Source organism: Falco biarmicus, chromosome 4, assembly GCF_023638135.1.
Source record: "Falco biarmicus isolate bFalBia1 chromosome 4, bFalBia1.pri, whole genome shotgun sequence".
Taxonomy (NCBI): domain Eukaryota; kingdom Metazoa; phylum Chordata; class Aves; order Falconiformes; family Falconidae; genus Falco; species Falco biarmicus.
This window is the reverse complement of record NC_079291.1, coordinates 3,230,727-3,251,585: the sequence shown is the minus strand read 5'-3', so window position 1 is coordinate 3,251,585 and position 20,859 is coordinate 3,230,727. Positions and strand designations below refer to the sequence as shown.

General features: G+C 52.5%; 4 protein-coding genes across 8 annotated transcripts in view; 3 read left to right on the top strand and 1 right to left on the bottom strand.

Moving 5' to 3' along the window:
- HOXA3 (homeobox A3) overlaps positions 1–7,325 on the top strand; it is a 45,553-nt gene extending 38,228 nt beyond the window's left edge. For both annotated transcript variants that reach the window (XM_056335915.1, XM_056335916.1), the window contains 2 exons: positions 3,088–3,676; positions 5,123–7,325. In XM_056335915.1, the coding sequence (XP_056191890.1) occupies positions 3,205–3,676; positions 5,123–5,892 (1,242 nt within the window). In that variant the 5' untranslated portion in view covers positions 3,088–3,204 and the 3' untranslated portion in view covers positions 5,893–7,325. The remainder of the gene's footprint in view (positions 1–3,087; positions 3,677–5,122) is intronic.
- A 2,716-nt stretch (positions 7,326–10,041) lies between these two features.
- On the top strand, positions 10,042–13,002 carry HOXA2 (homeobox A2). The gene is made up of 2 exons (XM_056338031.1): positions 10,042–11,545; positions 12,231–13,002. Exons 1-2 carry the CDS (start codon positions 11,164–11,166, stop codon positions 12,977–12,979), a joined length of 1,131 nt encoding a protein of 376 aa, XP_056194006.1. The 5' UTR covers positions 10,042–11,163; the 3' UTR covers positions 12,980–13,002.
- Positions 13,003–13,503: 501 nt separating this feature from the next.
- On the bottom strand, positions 13,504–17,601 carry LOC130148903 (methyl-CpG-binding domain protein 2-like). Of its 4 annotated transcripts, XR_008821697.1 has the most exons (3): positions 17,167–17,392; positions 14,778–14,878; positions 13,504–13,902 (listed from the first exon to the last, which is right to left on the bottom strand). XR_008821697.1 is itself a non-coding variant. In XM_056338034.1 (2 exons), the coding sequence occupies exons 1-2, from the start codon at positions 17,505–17,507 to the stop codon at positions 13,866–13,868; spliced, it is 378 nt and encodes a 125-aa protein (XP_056194009.1). In that variant the 5' UTR covers positions 17,508–17,601; the 3' UTR covers positions 13,504–13,865. The 4 variants fall into 4 exon arrangements, 1 of the variants encoding a protein (XP_056194009.1); XR_008821696.1 differs by having other exon boundaries at positions 13,504–14,878; positions 17,167–17,401; XR_008821698.1 differs by lacking the exon at positions 17,167–17,392 and adding an exon at positions 15,967–17,155 and having other exon boundaries at positions 13,504–14,878.
- Positions 17,601–20,086, top strand: HOXA1 (homeobox A1). The gene is made up of 2 exons (XM_056338032.1): positions 17,601–18,221; positions 18,636–20,086. The coding sequence occupies exons 1-2, from the start codon at positions 17,603–17,605 to the stop codon at positions 18,989–18,991; spliced, it is 975 nt and encodes a 324-aa protein (XP_056194007.1). The 5' UTR covers positions 17,601–17,602; the 3' UTR covers positions 18,992–20,086.
- The last annotated feature ends 773 nt before the right edge of the window (positions 20,087–20,859 follow it).

The window sequence follows — 20,859 nt, the reverse complement described above, 5'->3', positions numbered from 1 at the left end:
TGCGGGGCAGGGCTCGCCCCTCCCGGCCGGGGGGTGCCGGGTGCGGAGGAGCTGAGCCGGTGCCCACCCCGCGGCCGCAGGGACCGGGCTGGGGCAGACAGCCCCTGCGCCCTGGGTTGTGTCGCCTCCAAAAAAAAAAGAGAGAGAGACAGGGAGAGAGCGCGAGCATGCTGGCTTCCGCCTCAGTCGTCAGAAGTTAAGGTAAGCAGGCCACAAATACGCTGCTATCAGTCGTGAATGGCGGAGTTTATGTCCCAGTGATTTATGACCGTAGACTTAAATGTCGGTTCAAGAAGAGTTCACAAGCTGGGGCTTCCTTCCAGGCAGTGACTGATACCCTTACACTTCGTGTTCAGGCAGCTCTCTCTCCTCTCTCCCCCCTCACCCCCCCTACCTTCTCTCAACTTTGTCTTTATCTTTCAGGAAATCTTTCAGGGGGCTGCCTGGTTTTTCATCCTAGAGTCAGAATTTGGGGCTCGGATGGGAGTTACAAGGCAAAAACTGGTGTGCTTTGGAAGGGGGGAAGGTAGAAGGAAGGAGAGGGTAGGGGAGAGCTGAAGTGGGGAGTGGGGGAAATGAGGGGGACTTGCCTCACCCTAGCAGCTTTCATCTGCTGTCTCCGGGCTGTCTGGATGGGGGGGAGAGAAGCTGGTTAAGGGGCAGAGAGGTGTAATGCACAAATGGGAGATGGAGACGATTAAAAGGGTACTGGAAAAATTGGGGGCCCATCTGTGTTTGTGGTACTTGGCCTTTTGTCTCCGAGGGGGAGAGGAGAGCTCTTCCCATCCCAGGCACCGGCTGGGGTGGCAAACTGCTCCCCCCCCCGCCCTTCCCCCCTTCCAGTCCCGTTAGGGCGCCGTTATTATGATAGTTGTCGCTCTTAATCCCGCTATTCCCGCTTTTGCCAGGAATGGCCGGGCGCTCCTCAGGTTACCCCCGCTTCTCTATAACTTTGTAGGAAGTGATTAACTTGGCGAAGCCAAAGGCGGGAGCTGATTTATTATTATTTTTTTTCCTTGCTGGCAGGCGGCCGAAGCTTCAATAATATTTTGCCTTCCGAGTAAAGTTGCCTATTGTCTGCGGGCAGGCGGCTGCGGGAGCAGCGCCCTCCGCATCCCTGCGCAGCGCTGCCTGCGCTGCCGAGCGGCCAGGGGACGGCGGAATATTTGATGTCGCGATCATGAAAGGCGGGTGCCTTTGTAAAATCACCGCTGGCTCATTATTTCCTCTTTCTCCTCTGGCAGTGGCGTCTACATTTTCTCTTTCAAAGGAATTGAGGAAAATCACACCAGGCCTCGATAGCACCAGGAAGGAGAGGCGAGGAGCTGGAAATGGTGCGCGCACCTCAGACCTCCATCAGCTTATTAGCTTAATAACATCCAAAGAGCTCGATTAGTGCAATAACAGGGTAGCCGCCCTGCTGTAGGTGTGTTACCTTCGTTCTGTCACTACCCAACAAAGGGAATGCTGTTTTCTAAGAACTTGTATAACTTGAAAGGCGTAGAAGGAGCTCGTTTGGTGCATATGTTGTGTAAGGCTTTTCGCCCCTAAGCATTTGTCCCTGTTAGATGTTTGGGGGGAAAATATCCAGCTGCTGAAGTACAGGGAAAGTGGCAAAAGAAACGAGAGCTCCCCATCCGAAAAGACGTGGTTGTTTCTCAGCAACGGGGTAAGGGGACGGTGAGGAACACACTTTAATTCCTGAGAACAATGTGAGTGCCTGTGGAAAGAGCTCCTAGATCGGAGATTACTCACAGGTCTTCTCTCCCATTAATGTGGGGGATTCTTTAACTGGTTATTTTCAGGCAGGTGACCAGTAGGCTTTAATCTGGGCTGAAAAAAAAAAAAAAAAAGATCCCAGAAAGAAGGACAGGGGACCAAAGTGAGGGGGGGGGGGCGGGGGGGGGACGGGGAGGGGAGGCAAAGAAAGGGATTCGCCCCGGCAGAAGAAGCATTCTCTCTGGGTTTGTGTCCACCCTCTCCCTAGCCAAGTGACCCTCATACATCAAATTACATAGCAGTTTCCAAGACAGAACCTATTATCGCTAAGTTGGAAGGAAAGTTCAAGCCGTGGTCATGGAGATGAACGCTGGTTTTTCAGGTTCCTGGTGTGGTTTTTTGCCCAATCCATCATGTTTTAACAGGTAGGATCTGGCTGATTCCACGAAAAGTTAGTGTCTTGAAAAAACTGCTGAAAAAACCAAACCAACAGCCGCCAAAGAGCCCAACTTGCCCCGCTGGCCTCGCTGAAGGGGCTTCGCGCGGCGCCGGGTGCAGCGCGGGGTCCGGACTCGCTCGCGGGTGGGAGGCGGGCGGGGGCTGCGCGGGGCGGCCCGGCCGCGTTGCGGGGGCCGAGCGGGAGCCGCTGCGGGCGGCGGCCGGGGCTCGCCCGGGCAGAAACCGCTGCTGCCGAGGTGCGTGACCTGGCGGCTCAGGGTGCTGCGTGAGCACGGAGAGGAGAAGGCGCTGGCTTTGTTTATTTTCCTATCGAGCATTTCACAGACAAGCCAAAATCCGTCACTTGGGATCGGGATGTTGAAGCATCCCTGGCTAGGAAACCTTTCCACCCTGCTCCTGCCCCCTGCCACACGTAGACAGGAACAATCTCCCGCATTTTCTTTCGAGTTGTATGGAAAACCGTAACCTGGAGAGAAAGGCTAAAAATAAAACGACGCCGGTTACAGGAGAGAGTTTGATCCTAGAGCTGGAATGAAGGAACAGCCCAACCCCTCCACATTACTGATTCCTCGATCACCCTTATCTCAGAGACTGGTATTAAAACAGCCTCTCGGTGATAAACGATTGACTGCCTTGCCGTGTGGTGCCCTGCTCTGTTTCTTAAGAAGAAAGAAAGAAAGAAAGAAAAAACCCTAGAAAGCCCCTATCCCAGTGCAGCAAAGTGCATATTTGTAGCTGCCAGTAAACCCAGGCAGCTTTTATATCGAAATGCTCTGCGCCTGAGGCCAAGTCATGCTGCTAAATATTGCTGACCACTTTTTCTTTTATGGCTTTCATGTCACTTAGCTATTGAAAGTAAGATGGATTTGTACCATTTCTTCACCCTGCTCTGCTCTCCCCACACCCCAGGTCTGCCCGGAGAGGCCATTGGAGGAAGAGCGCCACGTGACAGAGGGGTGCCAATGTTATTCTCCAAGGGTGTCAAGACCCTGTCAGTTTGCGAAATAAAAATTGGGAAACAACGAAATGCAAAAAGCGACCTACTACGACAGCTCTGCAATCTATGGTGCCTACCCCTACCAAGGAGCAAATGGTTTCACTTATAATGCGAGTCAGCAGCAATATCCTCCATCTTCATCACTTGTGGAAACTGAGTACCACCGCCCCGCGTGCTCCCTCCAGTCCCCCGGCAGCTCTGTGTCCCACCACAAGGCCAATGACGTCAGTGAGAGTTGCATGAGGACCCTCCCCAGCCAGCCTCTTCAGCCCCCCGGCCTCACTGACCCACAGGCCCCACCGCAGCCGCCTCCAGCCCAGCAGGCACAACCTCCACCTCCATCCTCTGCCTCACCATCTCAAAATGCCAGCAGCAACCCTGCCCCAGCCAACCCCACCAAGAGTCCGGCTCTTAACTCACCCACCATGTCCAAACAGATATTCCCGTGGATGAAAGAGTCTCGGCAAAACACAAAGCAGAAAAACAGCAGTTCCAGTTCAGGTATGAAACATGCTACCCACTCTCCCCCGGTACCCCTGGGCTGGTCACACATCTTGCGGCAAGGAGGGCAGCTCTGTCCACCTTCACTTTGGGGAAGGGTGGGAGGGGGCTTTATTCCTCTCTGAGTTGACTGCTTTGAGCTTTTGGAAAGGGGTTGCCATCACTCACAAGGGGATCTCAGTGAGCAAACCACCCCCCGCAAAACTTTCCCAGCCCTGCAGGATGGGTCCAAAGTGATTTTGTTTCCTGGTGGCTAAACCACTTGTGCGCTCCTGCATCTATCATATTTCCTAGGTAATCCCCCCTCCAGTAAATCATGTCAGTGCAGAGCAGCCCAGGCTTTAAGCCAGAGGCCTGTCCCAAGTACTTTGTTGGCATGGTGCTGTTAGATTAATAAGACAGTGACCTATCTCTGCTGAAGTGTAACAGGAATAAAATAGCTCATAATCATGTGCAGGCAGGATCAATGCCCTGCATGCAGTCAGAACCTCTTCCTATTTTAACAAGCTGATTGGCCAAGTTACAAGCCTGGTAAACAAAAATCATTCTGGAGTGCCATAAACTTCAGCCCATAAAATATTATCTTCAGGATGGAAGTGTATATTAACACTTTTATTACTCAAGAAAACCCCAACTGATAACACCAGTGGTACTCCCAATGCCCAGGAGCTGGGCCTATATTAACCTTTTCCTCTTTTTCTCTTACATGTGCCTTGGAAATAGAGTTCAAAACCAGCAAATGTCTTTGCCAGTCTGCTTTTTAAAGCCCTGGCAACATTGCTGTTTACAGCCTTCCATATCATGTATTTATTTTATTAAAAAGCAGTAACATTTAAATACGTCTGTATTCCTATACACAAGCCTAGCCACCGTATGTTCTTCTTAATGTATATTATACTTCCCAAGGACTACCATATGTTTATGCTATATGCTAGATGTTATAGAAACACTATACTGTCAATTCTATGCTTATATGTTACATCGTTACATTGTAGATACCTAACTTTCTGGCATCTGTGTATATATCAGGGCTTTCAGAAAAAGAGGGCTGCAGATCTTTACAGCAATGGAGCGCAGCTAGTTCTCAAAGACTCTGATCCTGCTGTATTAACAGAGCCATAGGTTCACCTTCAGAATTTCTAAACCCCACTGTGTTCCCCTGAACCTTTCTTATTCCTTTATGCAAAGCTCAAGATACTTGTGTGCTGCCATTCTGAAAGGAAGCAAGTATAGTCATATAGTAACACTAATGAGGTGAAGGAGGTCTATTGAGACTTGTGGCTTAGCACGACAAAGCTCATGCCATGGGGTAGTACTCATTGCGCGTGTGGACATCCACCTCACGCCTGAGAGCTGGACACTGGCTTCTGGTGTTGTTGGCCATTGTGTCTGGTTGCTGTGTCCGGGTTTGCCATGCTGATTATGTTCTTTGTGTGATTTACATAGGTGAGAGTTGTGCTGGTGATAAAAGCCCTCCGGGGCAAGCCTCCTCTAAGCGAGCCCGTACAGCTTACACAAGTGCCCAGCTGGTAGAACTGGAAAAGGAGTTCCACTTCAATAGGTACCTTTGCAGGCCACGAAGGGTAGAGATGGCTAATTTGCTCAATCTCACAGAAAGACAGATCAAAATCTGGTTTCAGAACCGCAGAATGAAATACAAAAAGGATCAAAAGGGCAAGGGCATGATGACCTCTTCAGGAGGACAGTCCCCAAGCAGAAGCCCTGTCCCTCCAGCTGCTGGGGGATATCTAAACTCTATGCATTCTTTAGTAAACAGTGTCCCCTATGAGCCCCAGTCACCTCCACCATTTAACAAGCCTCATCAAAACACCTATGGCATCCCTGCATCGTACACCACTCCTCTTAATAATTGCCCACCTCCTCAAAAGAGATACACGGGGACGGCAGCTGTGACACCTGAATACGATACTCATCCTCTTCAAGGCAACGGTTATGGGAATCCACATATACAGGGAAGCCCCGTCTATGTAGGGGGCAACTACGTGGAAACCATGACCAGTTCTGGGCCTTCCATCTTTGGTCTAACTCATCTCCCTCATCCTCCCTCTGCCAACATGGACTACAGTGGGGCTGGGCCAATGGCCAACAATCACCACCATGGACCTTGTGATCCGCACCCAACATACACAGACCTTACCGCTCACCATCCTTCTCAGGGAAGAATTCAGGAAGCGCCCAAACTTACCCATCTGTAAGAGACAGGAGTCACTAAGTGGAACAACAAGCCCCCAACTTTTGGAAAGTACTTGCCCCTTCCCTTCTCTGTCTCCTCCTCCCACCATGTGCCCTCCACTCCTCTTCTCGTTTCTTTTGTTCGTTTTGTTTTGTTTTGTTTCCTTTGGTAAAAGCGTTTTCTAGTTTATGTGACGTAGCAATATTTGTTGCTTGAATTGCTCTATAGTTTCACTAGTGGATATTTATCTTCTTGAACTGTAGCCTTGTGTCTCACTTTGGGAGTATGCAGAGGCTTTATACTTTACCTTCTACACTTTTATCAAAACAGGGTATATGAACAAATTTTCTATAAAAGGAATTCTTAAATGTGAATTTGTTCGTACATGATTGATCCCACGGGGAAGCAATTTTTTTTATTGCACTTCTTTTAAATAGCAAGAAAGACATCAAAAGCGCTTGGACAGGGACTCCCTGGACAATTATTAATACGTGTAAGTCTTTCAATGTGTGTATGCTGGTGAACATTCAGATTTATTTATTTTTTTTTTTTGCAAACATTGAATAATCTAAGTGTTTAAAATTTTATTTATCCCCATTTGTTCATATTTATATATATATAAAAAAATCTGTACCCTGAATATTCAGGAGGTATTTACCTGGCCATATGTTAGATGGCATATCGGCACGCGTTGGAAATATCATTTGAAAGGAAACTATAACTCCTTTTATTAAAAATGGTGATAACGATGATGATGCAATAAAATCTGGGAAAAAAGATCACGGTTTGAATACTTTATGCTTGTAAACATCCAGCTAGGTGGAAAGCGTGTGGAGCTGAAAAGGCTAGATTTGTTTTGAAAGTTATACATTCCTTGCTGCTCACGTTCATAAAAAAAAAATAAAGTTTTTATTCTGAATAATAAAGAGTTAAGGACATGTTCTTCGCAGCGCAAGGGAAGGGAGAGCCCTTCATGACGTGGGGAGCTGGGAAACTCGTCTGCAAACGCACACGAGGATCCGCTCGCCCACCCGAAGGGCCCCGCGACGCCTTTTCAGCATTTCATAAGCAGGGAGAGGGATTTTTTTTTTCTTTTCCTTTTTTTCCCAGCAGGGTCTCACGGCCCGTGGCGGCGGCCGCCTCCCCCCGCGCCTGCTGCGCGGTGCCCGCCCGGCGTGGAGAGCAGGGGGGCGCGGATCGCCCCCTCCCCGCGGCCCGGGGGTGCGGTGGGGGACCGTCCCCTGTCCCCGGGCAGGGCCCCGCGTGGGCGCGGAGGGGCCGCCCCCCCGGCTCGGCGCTGGGGAAGGCGGGGGGCCGCGCGCAGCCGGCCGCGGGGCCCCGCCAGCGCTGGCAGCGGGGTGGCAGGGCAGGGCCCCGGCCAAACCGCAACCGCGCCGGGGGGATGGATGCTGAGGGCCGCTGCCTCCGGACGTGGCTCCCGCCGCCGTTTTCTCCCTTTCCCTTAAAGCAGTGGATTTTATTTTTTTCATTGATATTATTCTTATGTTGTTAATTATTATAATTATTTTTATTTTATTTGCTGTCTGTTTCATTTTTGCTGAGCCGCCCTCCCTGCCCACCGCAGCCTGAAGCTGTGGGGGAGGGGAGCCTCGCGTTCCCTCTCTTCCCGCGGGGGTGTGGATGTGTGTGCGCGTCCGTCCGTGCTGGCAGGGCGGGGGGGCACGGTTCTGCAGAAGGGTGACTGTCTGGACCCCAAACGGGCACCCGCGGAGGTCTCCGGTCCGATTCGGCTCGAGGTGGAAGGCAGAAACCCGCAAGCGTGTGCTTAAATCCTATTTTTCTTCCTTTCAGGCGAAATGTCCGTAATTTTTAGATTGAAACTTGAAAGATAAATCAAAATGGACCTTAATAGACTAGGTAAAATGTACCCCTGCACGTTTATAAAGACATATTCCTATGCTGTGTAGATGATAACGCACGCTGTTCACCATCTGTATCTTTTAGAGCACAGAAAAAAATGTCGCCATTTTGGTCTCATGCTGAAATATTATTAATCTTTGGGCTTTATCTTGTTCCCAGAACCATCCTTGCCTGATGCTGAAACATTGTCATGCATCCATAAATCTATATAGAGCTTTTCTGCATAAATAGGTAAAGCATGCTCAGTCAAAGAAAGGGATTGCAAATATATTTATGCCGTGCTGTTTGTTGTATATATAGATATGTAACGGTGAAAGGACAGGTTACGTGGTCTGATATTTTTAATTGAAACCTGATTATTACCCACTACAGACCGACGACTGATTATTATTTTGTAGGCGAAGGAAGCATTTTTGCAACATTGCGAGACACTGCCCGTTTCAGATGAGCGCCCATATAAAATTCCAGCCGCTCCCACCACCCCCCCCCGCCCCCCCCCGCCTCGGATCAGCTAGGTTATACACAACAAAAGGTAACGGTACAGTCGGTGATTCTTACTGTGTGGCTCCTTTAGCACCACGAATTACACTTTAGGAAAATGTTCAAAGAGAAGGAATTTGGCGTTTCACCCCCCTCCCACTCCGAAGAAAGAAAAATACAGGCGATTTTGCCCCCTTCTTTCCAGAAACCGTACTCTACCCTTTCTTCGGAGCCTGTAGGTTGCAAATAAGAATTTCTGTTTTTGCATTTAAGATTCGCCCGATTAAAAGATCCTGCTGGAGGCAGAAGCAATTGATTTGCCCAAGAATTTCGCATCCTCTCTCCAAAGGTTGTGTTCCAGGTGGTTTTTGTATTAGACTGACCACACGAAACAAATGTGCAGAATAGAGACACCCACACAGGTTTTACTCACAAAGCCTGGTTAAAGTCCAAACCTCTCTCTTTATTATTTGTCATCCTGCTGTTAATCCCAATATTTTCCAGAGGGAAAAAAGAAAAAAAAAAAAGCGCAAAGAAAAAGAAAAGCCCGACCCCAATGTAGGCACTGAGAAGCAAAATAAAAACGGACTTTTCCCACAAGCAGCCCAGTCCTCTGCCAGCATATTTTAAAAGCAGCTTTTTTCCTTGTTTACTTGCGTTTCTTGCTCTGCCTCTTTTCTCGGCCACATTTGATCTTGGAAAGAGCAAGAAGCTTTAAATGTGTTCTTTAGGGCCAGTAGCTGTCAAACCTTTTGGCGGCCAAGATTGATCGCGCGCAGACACCACCAGAGCTTTGTTTGGACTAAAAGCAAGAAAATTAAACCCCTTGCATTTTCCAACAGCATCGATATTTGTAAGGCATCCCTTTTGAGAGATTAAATGACAAGTCTCGTTCTATATTTTATTTAAACAAGCAACCACCAAAAAGCCCATTTAAAGCCTCCCGGCCCCTCCCCTCCCCCTCTCTCCAATGCCTTCGCAGATATGCTGCATCTTGTGGGTGCATTAACTTAAAACCGATTTTTAAAATGCACTTCGTGCAGTCTGGACACAGACTGATCCGCTGAGTACTTGAGGTCTTGTTTCCTTCCCCCTCCCCTTCTTTTTCTTCTTCTTCTTTTTTTTTTCTTTCTTTTTTTTTTTTTAATTACGAAGACGGTTGCCGACTCCTTTTTGGCAACCCCGAAAATAAAGCGAGACGGCACCGCATCGCGCTGGCGATGATCTCTGGCTCCTTGAGGACGCGGAGAGCGGCTCGGAAGCGCTTTACCCCCCGGCCCCCCGGCGCACCCCACCCCGCCAGGCACCCCGGGCTCCGCGGGAAGACAAGCCCAGTCCGGGCTTGCCCAGGGCGGCTGTGACCATAGGATTCATCAGGCTGGGGATTGTGGCCATCATTGTCATCGCTCTCCCTCTCGCCTCAGTCTGGTTGGAAAATTGTGCCCAAAGCATCCAAATTCGGGACTTGCCTCGACCTAGCAGGGGCGACTGGAGGCGGCGGCGGCGAGAGCCCAGCGTCGGAGGCGAGTGCCGTCTCTCAAGTCATAACCCCGCAGCATTTTCGCTCTGCCTGGCCCCGTGAAAACAAACCCGCTACCAGCCCATATATTTCCTGGTAATCGAAAATACTCACCAGACCCAGCCTACTACGGTTATTAAGCAAATTATGCCAGCAGACGGGAGTATCGTTTGCAAGCTAAGGCATAGGATTTGTTTTGTTGTTGTTTTTTTTTTTTTTTTTTTTTAAAAAAAAAAAAAAGAGGCAATAGCCAGACGCGTTCGCAGCCTCGCGATTTGGCTCGCCCGGAGAGGTACTCCTAGGGTTATGTTTTACGGTCCAATCCCGGGAAGCCAACTGGAGAGGGAAGTCATGAAGCACAAGGGCTGCTGCCTATGTGACTCTTCCCCTAGAAGCAAGGTTGCTGAGGAAGATCCTGTTAAACAATGGCTCAGCACCGGCGGCCAATTGTTCTCCGTACTGTACACCCGATAGCCAGCAAAAAAAAAATAATAATAAAAAATGTTAAAAAAAAAAAAGGAAAAAAGAAAGAAAGAAAAAAGGAACAAACAAGGGGGAAAAAAACCCAGGAAAGAAAAAGGAGCCCATCGAGGCTGAGTCGGGAAGGAGAAACTAGTTTTGGAGGAAGTGGTATTCCTAGGGAAAAATCAAGACCCTCTGCTTCAGACTCCTGCCTGGGTGCAACTTCTTATGCGGGGGCCTGGCGGTGTCAAAACTTTGAAGATTAATGGATTACTTTGTTAATGACTCAAGGCGTCAGATTGAGGTGCTTAAATGATTTGTGAGGTGCAAAGCGTTTTCCTGACAGTCCCAAACAATGAGAGAAGAGTGTGCGGGTGGAGGCGAGGGAGGCAGCAGGCTGCAGGACAGACAGCCACACACACACACACACACACACACACACACACGCACACACACACTCGCGCGCAGCGCGCGCACACACTCGCAGCCTCTCACACAAACATATCCACGCACACGCACCCTCCCCCCCACCCCCGATCATTTCAGATTAGGACGCCAAGGGGATAGATACTCGAGATATCATTTCCCTCTTTAAAAAAAGTGTAAATAAAGCCTTTCTGGCCCCCAATGAGGCGTTCCTTCCCGACTTTTTTGGATCAATCAAACAGACAGTGGCTTCTTTTGATTAAAGCCCAAATTGTCATTGGGCAGAGGCAATCATGTGACAGCCAATTCGGTCCAATTTCAACCTTGTCTCCATGAATTCAATAGTTTAATAGTAGCACGGTCCCCATACGGCTGTAATCAGTGAATTAGAAAAAAAACACCCCACCAGCGATCTTCTATGCTATATTTTTTTCTCCTCTCTCTCCTTTTTCCTGGGCCTTCCCCCCCCCGAGCCCCCTGAATCCGAGGGAACTTTTTCTCCGCGGGGGCTGCCAGTTGAAGGCCATGAATTTCGCATTTGAGCGAGAGATCGGTTTTATCAATAGCCAGCCATCGCTTGCTGAGTGCCTGACATCTTTTCCCCCTGTCGGTGATACATTTCAAAGTTCATCAATCAAGAACTCGACGCTTTCACACTCGACACTGATTCCTCCTCCTTTCGAGCAGACCATCCCCAGCCTGAACCCCGGCAGCCACCCTCGCCACAGCGGCGGCGGTCGCCCCAAGGCGAGCCCCCGCGGCCGCAGCGGCAGCCCGGGCCCCGCCGGCGCCCCGCCGCCCCCGGAGTACCCCTGGATGAAAGAGAAAAAGGCGTCCAAGCGATCCGCGCTGCCGCCCGCCTCGGCCTCCGCCTCAGCCGCTGGACCTGCCTGCCTCAGCCACAAAGGTCAGTCCAAAGACTTGCCGCCGGCCCCGCCGGGCCGCTTTTTTGGCTCCCCGCATCCCCCCGGCTTCGCGGGGGGACGAGGCGGAGGGGCGGGCGGGCGGGGAGGACGGAGCTGGCGGGGCTCTCTGGAAACCCAAACTTTCCCCAAACTTGCTTAATGCCGGATGATTTATTTGAGTTGGAGCTGACCCCTCTTGTCTCGCCGTTCTAGAGTTAGGATATTTGACAGTAATGAAGAGTGATAGATTGCTCCCGCTCAGCTAAGCAGCTGATGCATTAATTATAAATTGCGGTATGGCTAATATAAAGTTTGCTCTGGTGTGGGGAGGTTGGGGAGCTGGAGGCAGTAATTTTGCGGAGGTGGCCGAGGGGCACGCAGCACCGGGCGCTCAGCAGTGTAACACAATGGGTTTACTGCATCCAAAGGCGGCCATTTTGTTGCAGTTGCTATTTTATGCTATATGGACATATAGATATAGACACATACGTGCAGAGAGAGCACTCCCCCCCATCCCCCACCCCCGGGGATGCGATGTGCTCGGGTGCTGAAATTCAATCCGTGCATTTATCTGTTTTGGGTGTGCGTGCGTGTGTTTTTGCTTTCGCTGTTCTGGCGATGGTGCTTTGGGGTGCGTGTGCGTGTGGTGGTGGTGTTTTTCTTTTTCTTTTTTTTCTTTTTTAACAGACCCCCTTGAAATCCCCGATAGCGGTAGCAGTGGATCTAGGCGGCTGAGGACGGCTTACACCAACACCCAGCTTTTGGAGCTAGAGAAAGAATTTCATTTCAACAAGTATCTCTGTAGACCGAGGAGAGTTGAGATTGCAGCCTTGCTGGATCTGACTGAGAGACAAGTCAAAGTCTGGTTCCAGAACAGGAGGATGAAGCACAAGAGACAGACCCAGTGCAAGGAGAACCAAAACAGCGAAGGGAAATTTAAGAGCCTAGAGGACACGGAGAAAGCGGCGGAGGAGGAGGAGGAGGAGGAGAAATCCCTCTTCGAGCAAGCCCTCAGCAACGTCTCCGGCGCGCTCTTGGAGCGGGAGGGCTACGCTTTCCAGCAGAATGCCCTCTCCCAGCAGCAGGCGCAGAATGCGCACAATGGCGAGTCCCAAACTTTCCCCGTTTCGCCTTTAACGAGCAATGAGAAAAATCTGAAACATTTTCAACATCAGTCACCCACTGTTCAAAACTGCCTCTCAACAATGGCCCAGAACTGTGCAGCTGGCCTGAACAATGACAGTCCTGAGGCCCTAGATGTCCCTTCTTTACAGGACTTCAACGTTTTCTCCACAGATTCCTGCCTACAGCTTTCAGATGCAGTTTCCCCCAGTTTGCCAGGATCTCTGGACAGTCCCGTAGATATTTCTGCTGACAGTTTTGACTTTTTCACAGACACACTCACCACAATTGACTTGCAGCATCTGAATTACTGAGAAATTAAAGACGTCCTCTCCAAGGGTCCTGCTTTCTCCTCTTTATTCTTCTTTATTTTTTCCCGTGAATTAATTTTATTTCCCCCCCTCCCCCCTTTTCCTGGTCAGTATTTTCTGTTTGTTACCTCCCTCTGCTATGCCATTTTGCCGTTTCTTACGAAGTTTTAGTTGTGTTCAGTTTTAACCTAGCCACATTCTAGGTCCTTCTATGAAAGCAATATATGAGGTCTGTAAGAAAGTGATCATATAGGAATTGTATCTTCACTTTCTTTTTATTTTTGTATTGCATTAGGATGCGTTGTCATAAGTATTTTTGGTAGAATAAATTCTTGTTTGCTACAAGGAGCTTTCTCTTTTTTCTTTCTCTTTCTCCCTCTCTCTTTATCTCTCCTTTCAATACTGGTAACATGACGGGTCTTTCTCCCCATCCCTTCTACTATTAATTTACTAATAATCAAAATCCAACATTCTGACTATGAGCTCTCCCCTTTTGGTAATTTAGGACTTTCATTAGAGAGGAAAAACACATTCAAATTCTTTATTGCAAGGGTTCTCACAAGGGTAAAAAAAACAAACCAAAGAAACTAAAACCATTCGCATCTTTGATGAAGACTTCTTCCTTTTAATGGATAAATGTAGCATCTTATGCCTGTGAGAATACAAAGCTTGGAAATGGTGAGCTGTAACAAAAGCATGAACGAGCACTTTCTCGTAAGAGACTCAGTAGGAGAAGTGTCTCCTGCAGAAACTAGCCTGTTACACACACGAAAGGCTTTTTTTTTTGGAAACAATCCTGTTTTTCTAGAAAGTAGTGCTTAGCAGCCAGCAAGCTTTTTCAGGAAGCATATCTTAAAAAAATATTAGAGCTCACAGAGAATGCGCTTGGTTACTTCTTACGTGCTGAGCGGTCCAAGAAATCAGCCCTAGAAAGAGAGGAAATGGAGAAGTTAGTGACTGTAAATTAAAAAGGGTGGCAGAAACACAGGGGGAAAAAAAGCATGTAGGGAGGAATCAGCCCCTCCACTTGGTCTTTTTGAGGGGCGGTGCGGGGGCACAGCCGGAGATATCTTTTCTGTTTCAACCTTCTTGCGGGGAGAAGGACTGATAAGGAAAAGGGGATACCGACTTTAAGTTAAAACTTCCTAGGGGCTCCCCACTCTGCTGGCGGCAGCAAAGATGGGCTTTCAGAAATCTCCAACAAATTGCCTGCCATCCGGCTAGCGGCGTTGCCGAACGCCAAAGCGGAGAGTGAGCCCCGTCCTTCTGGCTGGAATTGAGCAACAGATGCCAGCGGGGCTCTGCTGCTTCGGGGCCAGGGGATCCCGGGCGGGTGCGGTGGCGGCTCCCTGTGTGCCTCTGAGTGCGTGTGAGTGTATGGTAACACCACACAGGCGAGTGGGGCTGGAGCGGGGTCTGTGCACCGCTGGCCGTCCATGCGGGGAGTGCTGTCTCCCAGCCCTGCAACATGTTGTGGAGCTGGGATGCGTGGATTATAGCTGGAAGGACTGAACGCAATTCTTCCGAAAGTCATAAATCAAATTCTTTCTATGAATGAGAATGTCATCAAAGAGATCAATTGCAGGAACACATGCACAAATAAAAATCCTCTTACGTATTTGCCGGGGCTGGAGATCCCCGTCTAAAACCATTAAGTGAGAAGGCGTTTAGTCATAATTCATTTTTATTGCTCTTTTAAAACAACAGCTTGGCTGAGCTGCGGACGCAGCGAAACCTCGGCCCTGCATTTTCTCCTTCCCTCTGCTCCAGCCCTGTCCCTGCGGAAAGCGAGCAGCCTCACCGGCATTTTAACTCCTCTGCCACTGGGTTAATTTGGACCACAACGTGGACGTACGGGTTGAGGTTTCTTTTTTGTGCCTAGATTTCTGGATGCTGACAATGCTTAAAAAAAAAAAAAAAAAAAAAAAAGAAGAAGAGGAAAATAGGCTTCAAGATTTAAACTCCATTTAAACAAATGGGGGGATACAGAGAGCAGGAGCCGCCTCCGATTCTCCCGGTGAGCCCTGGGGCCACATCGGGGGCACAATCCCACAGAAAAACCTAAAGCGCCGGGATCGCCCCCTTGGCCCCAATCCGGGGGCAGGAAACGCGGAGCGGAGCCGCGGAGGGCCGCGGAGGGGCCGGGCCGGCCTGCGGGCAGAGGGAATGGGCGTCCCCTTTGCTCCGGCCCTTCTCGTGGTGTTGCCCCCGCGCACAGTACAGGCAGCAAACCCCCAAAGACCCGCCACAGAGACAATGCAACAAAGAAGACAATGGCACGAAAAAGGGAGAGAAAAAAGGATTTCAGGATGCTGGAGACTGTAAGAGAGGTGCTGTGATTCAGCAGAATTGAAGGGTAAACCGGCTCTATTTATAGTAAAATATATATTTTTTTCTTAGCTGGCTGAAAAAGCACTGAAAAGATGCCAGCCCTTTTATTAGTAAACAGTCCCAGCGGCCTGCCTTTTTTTCTCTGCGTTATGCAGTATTTATCATAACTGGTTTACAAGAATGAAATAAATGTGTTTACAGCTGTAACCATAGCCAAAATCGGTGCAGTATAATGCCATAAATGCCTCTGGAGTGTTGTTGCTCTTGTCTTCCACCCCGCCCCCCTGGAGTTTAAGAAACTGAACCTTTCTAGAGGGCCCTTAACCATCCGTGCCTGCCTGGTAAACCAGAACCATTAGAAGTACTGAAGGCATATGGATAGACGCGTGGTGGAGAGGGCAGCCCTTGGGTTTGGGTTGGCAGTAGAGAGGCCATGGAGGTGGCATGGGATAAGGGCTGACCTAATATAGTGGTAGGAGAGCTTTGCACCTAGAGGAGGATGTTGTCGTTCATGTGGGAGGGAGGAGCTTGAGGATTTGTGTCTCTCTGTGTGTTCGCGAGCTGGGAGAGGTGGCGGGGTAGAAGACACTTTTGGATTTCAAAACAAGCAAGAACCGAGCGTGAGAACAGAGGGACGCAGGAGCCGGCTGGAAATGCACCTGCAGAAATAAAGGCGGCAGCCCCTCCTGGGGCTGGTGGCAGGGAACATGACTTTCCATCCTTCTATCCCCCGGGTTCACGTTTCGCAGGACGCCTCTTTGAAGCGTGTTGGTGCCGTCCTCTCTCCCTGCAGACGGCTGGGTGCCCCGGGATGGATGGATGCCCGGCCTTTACTTCCCCTTGCCTTTTCCCCATACGTAAATCGAGTATGAGGTCGCAACCCACATCCCACCGTCCTCTCTCCTTCTCTATCCACGGACACTTTTTTCTTTTTTCCGTGGGGGTGGGGAGGGGTGGGTTTGAGTCGATGCTCAGCGCGGTTCCCAAGGGTCCTGGGGCCGTCTCTGCCACTGGCCATCTGCCACCTCCCGCCACTACCGGCCCGGGCTGCGGAGCGCAGGGACAAAGAGGCCGGGGCGGCGGGCCCTGCGCCTCCCGCCGCTCCCTGCCCCTGCCCCGGGCCGCCTCCCCGGGTTGCCGGGCTGCGACCCGCGGCACTCCAGGCAGTCTTCCCCCTGCCCGGTCGCAGGGCGGGCGTGCTGCAGCGGCACTGCGGGGACCCAGCAGATGGGCTGCGGGGCCCGCCGGCCCCCGCCCAGTCATCCGTCCCCCTGCCCCCGGCTCCTCCTCCCCTATCCCAGCTCCGTACTGGCGCGGGTGGGCCCGGCGGAGGTGCGGGGGGAGCAGGGATGCGGGCCAGGGGGAGGCCGGTGGGCCTGGGAGCGCACAATGGCCGGCAGTCCCAAAAGCGGCTCATTTCTATGCTAATGTCCGCGGCCGCCTGGTGATGCGGCTGGACAAGCCCCTTTAACTCTTGGCGTGGCGTCGCGCTGGGACTGCGGCGGGGCAGGACCAGCGAGATGTCTTGCTCTTGTTCCTATCCCCATCCTTATCCCCATCCGTGTCCTCGGCCCCATCTCCATCCTCCGCTTTATCCTCATCCCCGTCCCTATCTCCATCCCCATCCCCGCAGCAGTCCCCAACCACATCAACAGCCCCGTCCACAGGGCTGACTCTCCCAGTGCTGTCGTCGCCTCCCTCCCCCCCCCCCCCCCCCCATCCCCCCCCGCCCCGTACCGGGGATTCAGCGGCCCCGGCCGGGGGGGATGGGGGCGGGGGGCGCGGAGGTGCCCAGCGCCAGCCTGACAGCGCCGACAGCAGGGGACCCGCCGGGGCCCCCTCGCTGCAGCAGCACTCACCCTGGAGGGGACGGCCGCTGGGCTCCGCGGGCCGGGCGCAGCCTCCGGGTCTCTCCTGCCTTCCCCTCTTCAACCGGCGGGCGGGACCTCGGCGGCAGCAGCATCAGCGGCGGCGGCAGCGGCGGGGCGATGGCCCGGCCCGGCCCCCCCCGCCCCCCCGGGGGGCCGCCGCCGCCCTGCCCCGCGGTGCCGTGCCGTGCCGCGCCGTCGGAGCGCTCGGCGTTTAAATGCCCCCGACGCAGCGATCTATCAGCGGCAGGAGCCGAGAAAGTCCCGCAGGCGCCGCAGCCATTGGCTGCCGTCCCCCACGTGCCTGCCCGCTGCCTGTACCTTCGTGTCATTTTCCTGCCGGCCCCATGGAGGAAGTGGGAAAGTTGGCGCGGCCCCGCCGGACGCTGAAGACCCGGTGGCGGCGTGACAGAGGGACGCGGCGAGGATGAGCTCCTTCCTCGAGTACCCCGTCCTCGGCGGCGAGGCGGGGGGCTGCGCCGCCCGCGCCTACCACCCCGACCACGGGATTACAACTTTCCAGCCCTGCGCCGTCAGCGCCGGCAGCTGCAGTGGGGAGGACCGCTTCCTCGCGGGCCGCGGGGTGCCCATCAGCCCCCACCGCCACCACCACCACCCCTCGGCCCAGCCCGCCGCCTACCAGCACCACGGCGGACTGGGGGTGTCCTACGCGCACCCCAGCTGTGGCCCGACCTACGGCGCGCAGGGCTTCGGACCGACGTACGGCCCCTACCCCCTCGGGCAGGACGCGGAGCTGGGCGGCGGCTTCCCCCCCTGCGCCCCCGCCGTGTACTCGGGGAGCATCTCCGCCGCCGCCAGCGCGCAGCACCCGCACCCGCACCAGGGCTACGCGGGGGGTCCCGCTCAGTACGTGCCTCCCCCCTACGGGCAGGAGCAGCAGAGCCTGCCCCTGGGCACCTACAACCATGCCCTGTCTCCCCTCCACGCCGGGCACCGGGCAAACGCCCGCTCCCCCTCCGCCGAGACCTCGCCGCCGGCGCAAACCTTCGACTGGATGAAAGTGAAAAGAAACCCACCCAAAACAGGTCAGTGGCCGCCGGGAGCGCCGGGGCGGGGGCCGCCCGTCTCTCTCTTTGCCCTGAGGTGCGGGGAAAGCGGGGTGCCCCACGGGGTGCGGGGCAGGAAGGGCGGCCCGCACCTCTGGGAGCAGCCGCAGCTGTTTGCCCGCGGAGCTGGCTTCCAGCGCCGCGTGCTCCCGACTCCCCCTCTCCGCCTCTCCCGCGGTCATATTTCTTGTAATTCATAAACCACTTATCAAGTTTCCTCTGACACTAGAGGCTGACTCCGGTTTAGCACCTCGCACTCCATCACTCACCCTGCCGGGGCTTCCCTCTTATCCTAAGAAGTTCTTGCTCCCTATCGCTTAGCCGGTGTGGACATATTGATTACGTCGCCTATAAATCATTTGCGCTTACTTACCGCTGCATGTCCCCTCGCAGGCAAGGCTGGCGAATACGGCTTCGTGGGGCAGCCCAACACCGTCAGAACTAACTTCACCACCAAGCAGCTGACCGAGCTGGAGAAGGAGTTCCATTTCAACAAGTACCTGACCAGGGCCAGGCGGGTGGAAATCGCCGCCTCCCTCCAGCTCAACGAGACGCAGGTGAAGATCTGGTTCCAGAACCGGCGGATGAAGCAAAAGAAACGGGAGAAAGAAGGGCTGCTGCCCATCTCCCCCGCCACCCCCACGGGCTGCGAGGAGAAGACGGAGGAGTCCTCGGAGAAGTCCTGCTCGTCGTCCTGCAGCGCCTCGCCCGCCTCCTCCGCCTCGGACACGCTCGCTGCCTCCAACTGAGACCCGTCGTGCGCCGACGGCCGCCAGTCGCGATGCCCCCGCCAGCGCAGCTCGCGTCCGTTCACCGCGGTCATGTCGGTCCCTCGGTCGGTCGGTCGGTGTCCCCGAGAGGTCCCGGAGCGCCGGCGTCCCCCCCCCCGCCCCCCCCACTCCCCGCCGCCGTCCCGCCCGGGGGTGCCGGCTCCGCCGCCTGCTTGCCTCCCAGCCGCCAGATCCCGGCGTCTCGGTGCCAGGGCAGGGTTCCTTCGCCCCCTACCCCCAGCCCTTTCTTCTGGAGGAGCTGTGTTGGCACATGTGTAAGGGTCTCCCTCCTCTGCTGCAAGGACGGTCCTCCGAGTTTCCCTGAGTGAAAGACAGGTTATATAGGGTACATAACCTCACGAAGAGATGCACTATTGCAAGTGTTTACACAACTTCTAGGACTTTCATCCCCTTAATTTAATGTATTCTTTGTTCGTGTCTATGAGTTTGTTGCTTGTAAATACTTTGTCCGAGAGATTTATCTTTTTACAGATTTTTCTAGAAATGATGTTTCGATTATCAGGTTAAGCAGGGTGAGCGCATTCGCCAAACTGGATTCACTTTTGTATTGGTAAAGCTGATGACCGTATCAAGTAAAAGTCTTAAGCTCAAGCAGATACCTCAAAAAAGTAGCGCTACTTCTTTAAATGTGACAAACAAGGCTTCGATTGCACTAGGTTTTGTAAACCTGACCCGGTGTGCTTGCCCCCTCCCCTTCCCTCCCCTCCTGGAAAGCTGTGTTGGATTATGCTCAAACCGAAGGGTATAACCATCCAAAAGACCTCACCTCTTCCTATTTTCATATTAACCCTCCGTTAGACTCGATGTCTTTTCAACATACTTGTGAATGTGACGAATGGCCAAATGAATGTATAATTTCTGTGGTTGGTGTCCAGACCATTGCATGATGCACCGTGCTTTGCTGTACTGCGAGTACACTGAGTTCTATCAGTTGTCACATGTGAACGAAATGTCGTCCTGATTTTCTGTACAATCATGAAAGGCTCTGGGATTCCGCCAGTGATGGAAGCCAGGGCAGGATTTACGGGTCCTTATAATGTCTGTAATAAATATATTCCACTTTCAGGTAGCTCTCATCTGCCTACCTCTGCGTGACGTCAGCGCTGAGTCACAGGCTGGGCTCAGCAGTTTGGTTTCCTTTATTTTCCACGGCTGGGGCCTTTCCAAGGAGGGAAAGGGAGGAAGAGTCTCCCAGTGTTACCCTTCATGTTTTGCCGGGGTCAGAGCTCTGGTTGCCCAGCCTGACTCATAACACAAAGCTTCTTCCTTTCCTATGCTCAAATAATATTATTTTTAGAAAATATAAGGCCCTCCTCTCCCTCCTCCATATAATCCTGATCTATCTCTGAAGCCAAAGATGAGAACTTCCTGGGTCAAGTGCTAACCTTTTCACCTCGGGATGGATGTTGACACTTATATAAACAGAGCACCCTTCAAAAGCAGAAACTGTCTTCAGCAAGTCTTTCCTTGCATCCCAGGCCTCTCGCCGAGGGCTGCACATTTAATTAGCCCGGGGACTAAGCTGGGCTTCCCTCTCCCGCCGCCCCGGGTGCCATCCCCAGTGGCTGATGGGTGCCAGGGTGGGAGACGGCTCCCAGGTCCCTAGCAGTGTGCTTCTGGCATGAACTCCAACCCATTTTGCACCCCCCAACCCCCTTCTTTTTTTTTTTTTCTTTCTTTTTTCTTTTTCTTTTTTTTTTTTTTCCCTCGGGAAAAAGAGCAAGCAGTCCCAGGTAAATATCGTTTCCAAGAGGCGTCAAATGAACAGCGGGGCGGGGAGGGGCGGGGGAGCGTGTGTGGGGAGAAGCCGGGTGGCAGGACCGAGC

What these genes read in the sequence shown, in the direction of transcription:
- HOXA2 (XM_056338031.1), top strand. Translation starts at nt 11,164, where the DNA reads ATGAATTTCGCATTTGAGCGAGAGATCGGTTTTATCAATAGCCAGCCA. An exon ending in TGCCTGCCTCAGCCACAAAG is followed by an intron (nt 11,546 to 12,230) that starts GTCAGTCCAAAG and finishes CTTTTTTAACAG; the next exon opens with ACCCCCTTGAAATCCCCGAT.
- LOC130148903 (XM_056338034.1), bottom strand. Translation starts at nt 17,507, where the DNA reads ATGACACGAAGGTACAGGCAGCGGGCAGGCACGTGGGGGACGGCAGCC. An exon ending in CAGCGGCCGTCCCCTCCAGG is followed by an intron (nt 13,903 to 17,166) that starts GTGAGTGCTGCT and finishes CTCTCTTTCTAG; the next exon opens with GGCTGATTTCTTGGACCGCT.
- HOXA1 (XM_056338032.1), top strand. Translation starts at nt 17,603, where the DNA reads ATGAGCTCCTTCCTCGAGTACCCCGTCCTCGGCGGCGAGGCGGGGGGC. An exon ending in AAGAAACCCACCCAAAACAG is followed by an intron (nt 18,222 to 18,635) that starts GTCAGTGGCCGC and finishes GTCCCCTCGCAG; the next exon opens with GCAAGGCTGGCGAATACGGC.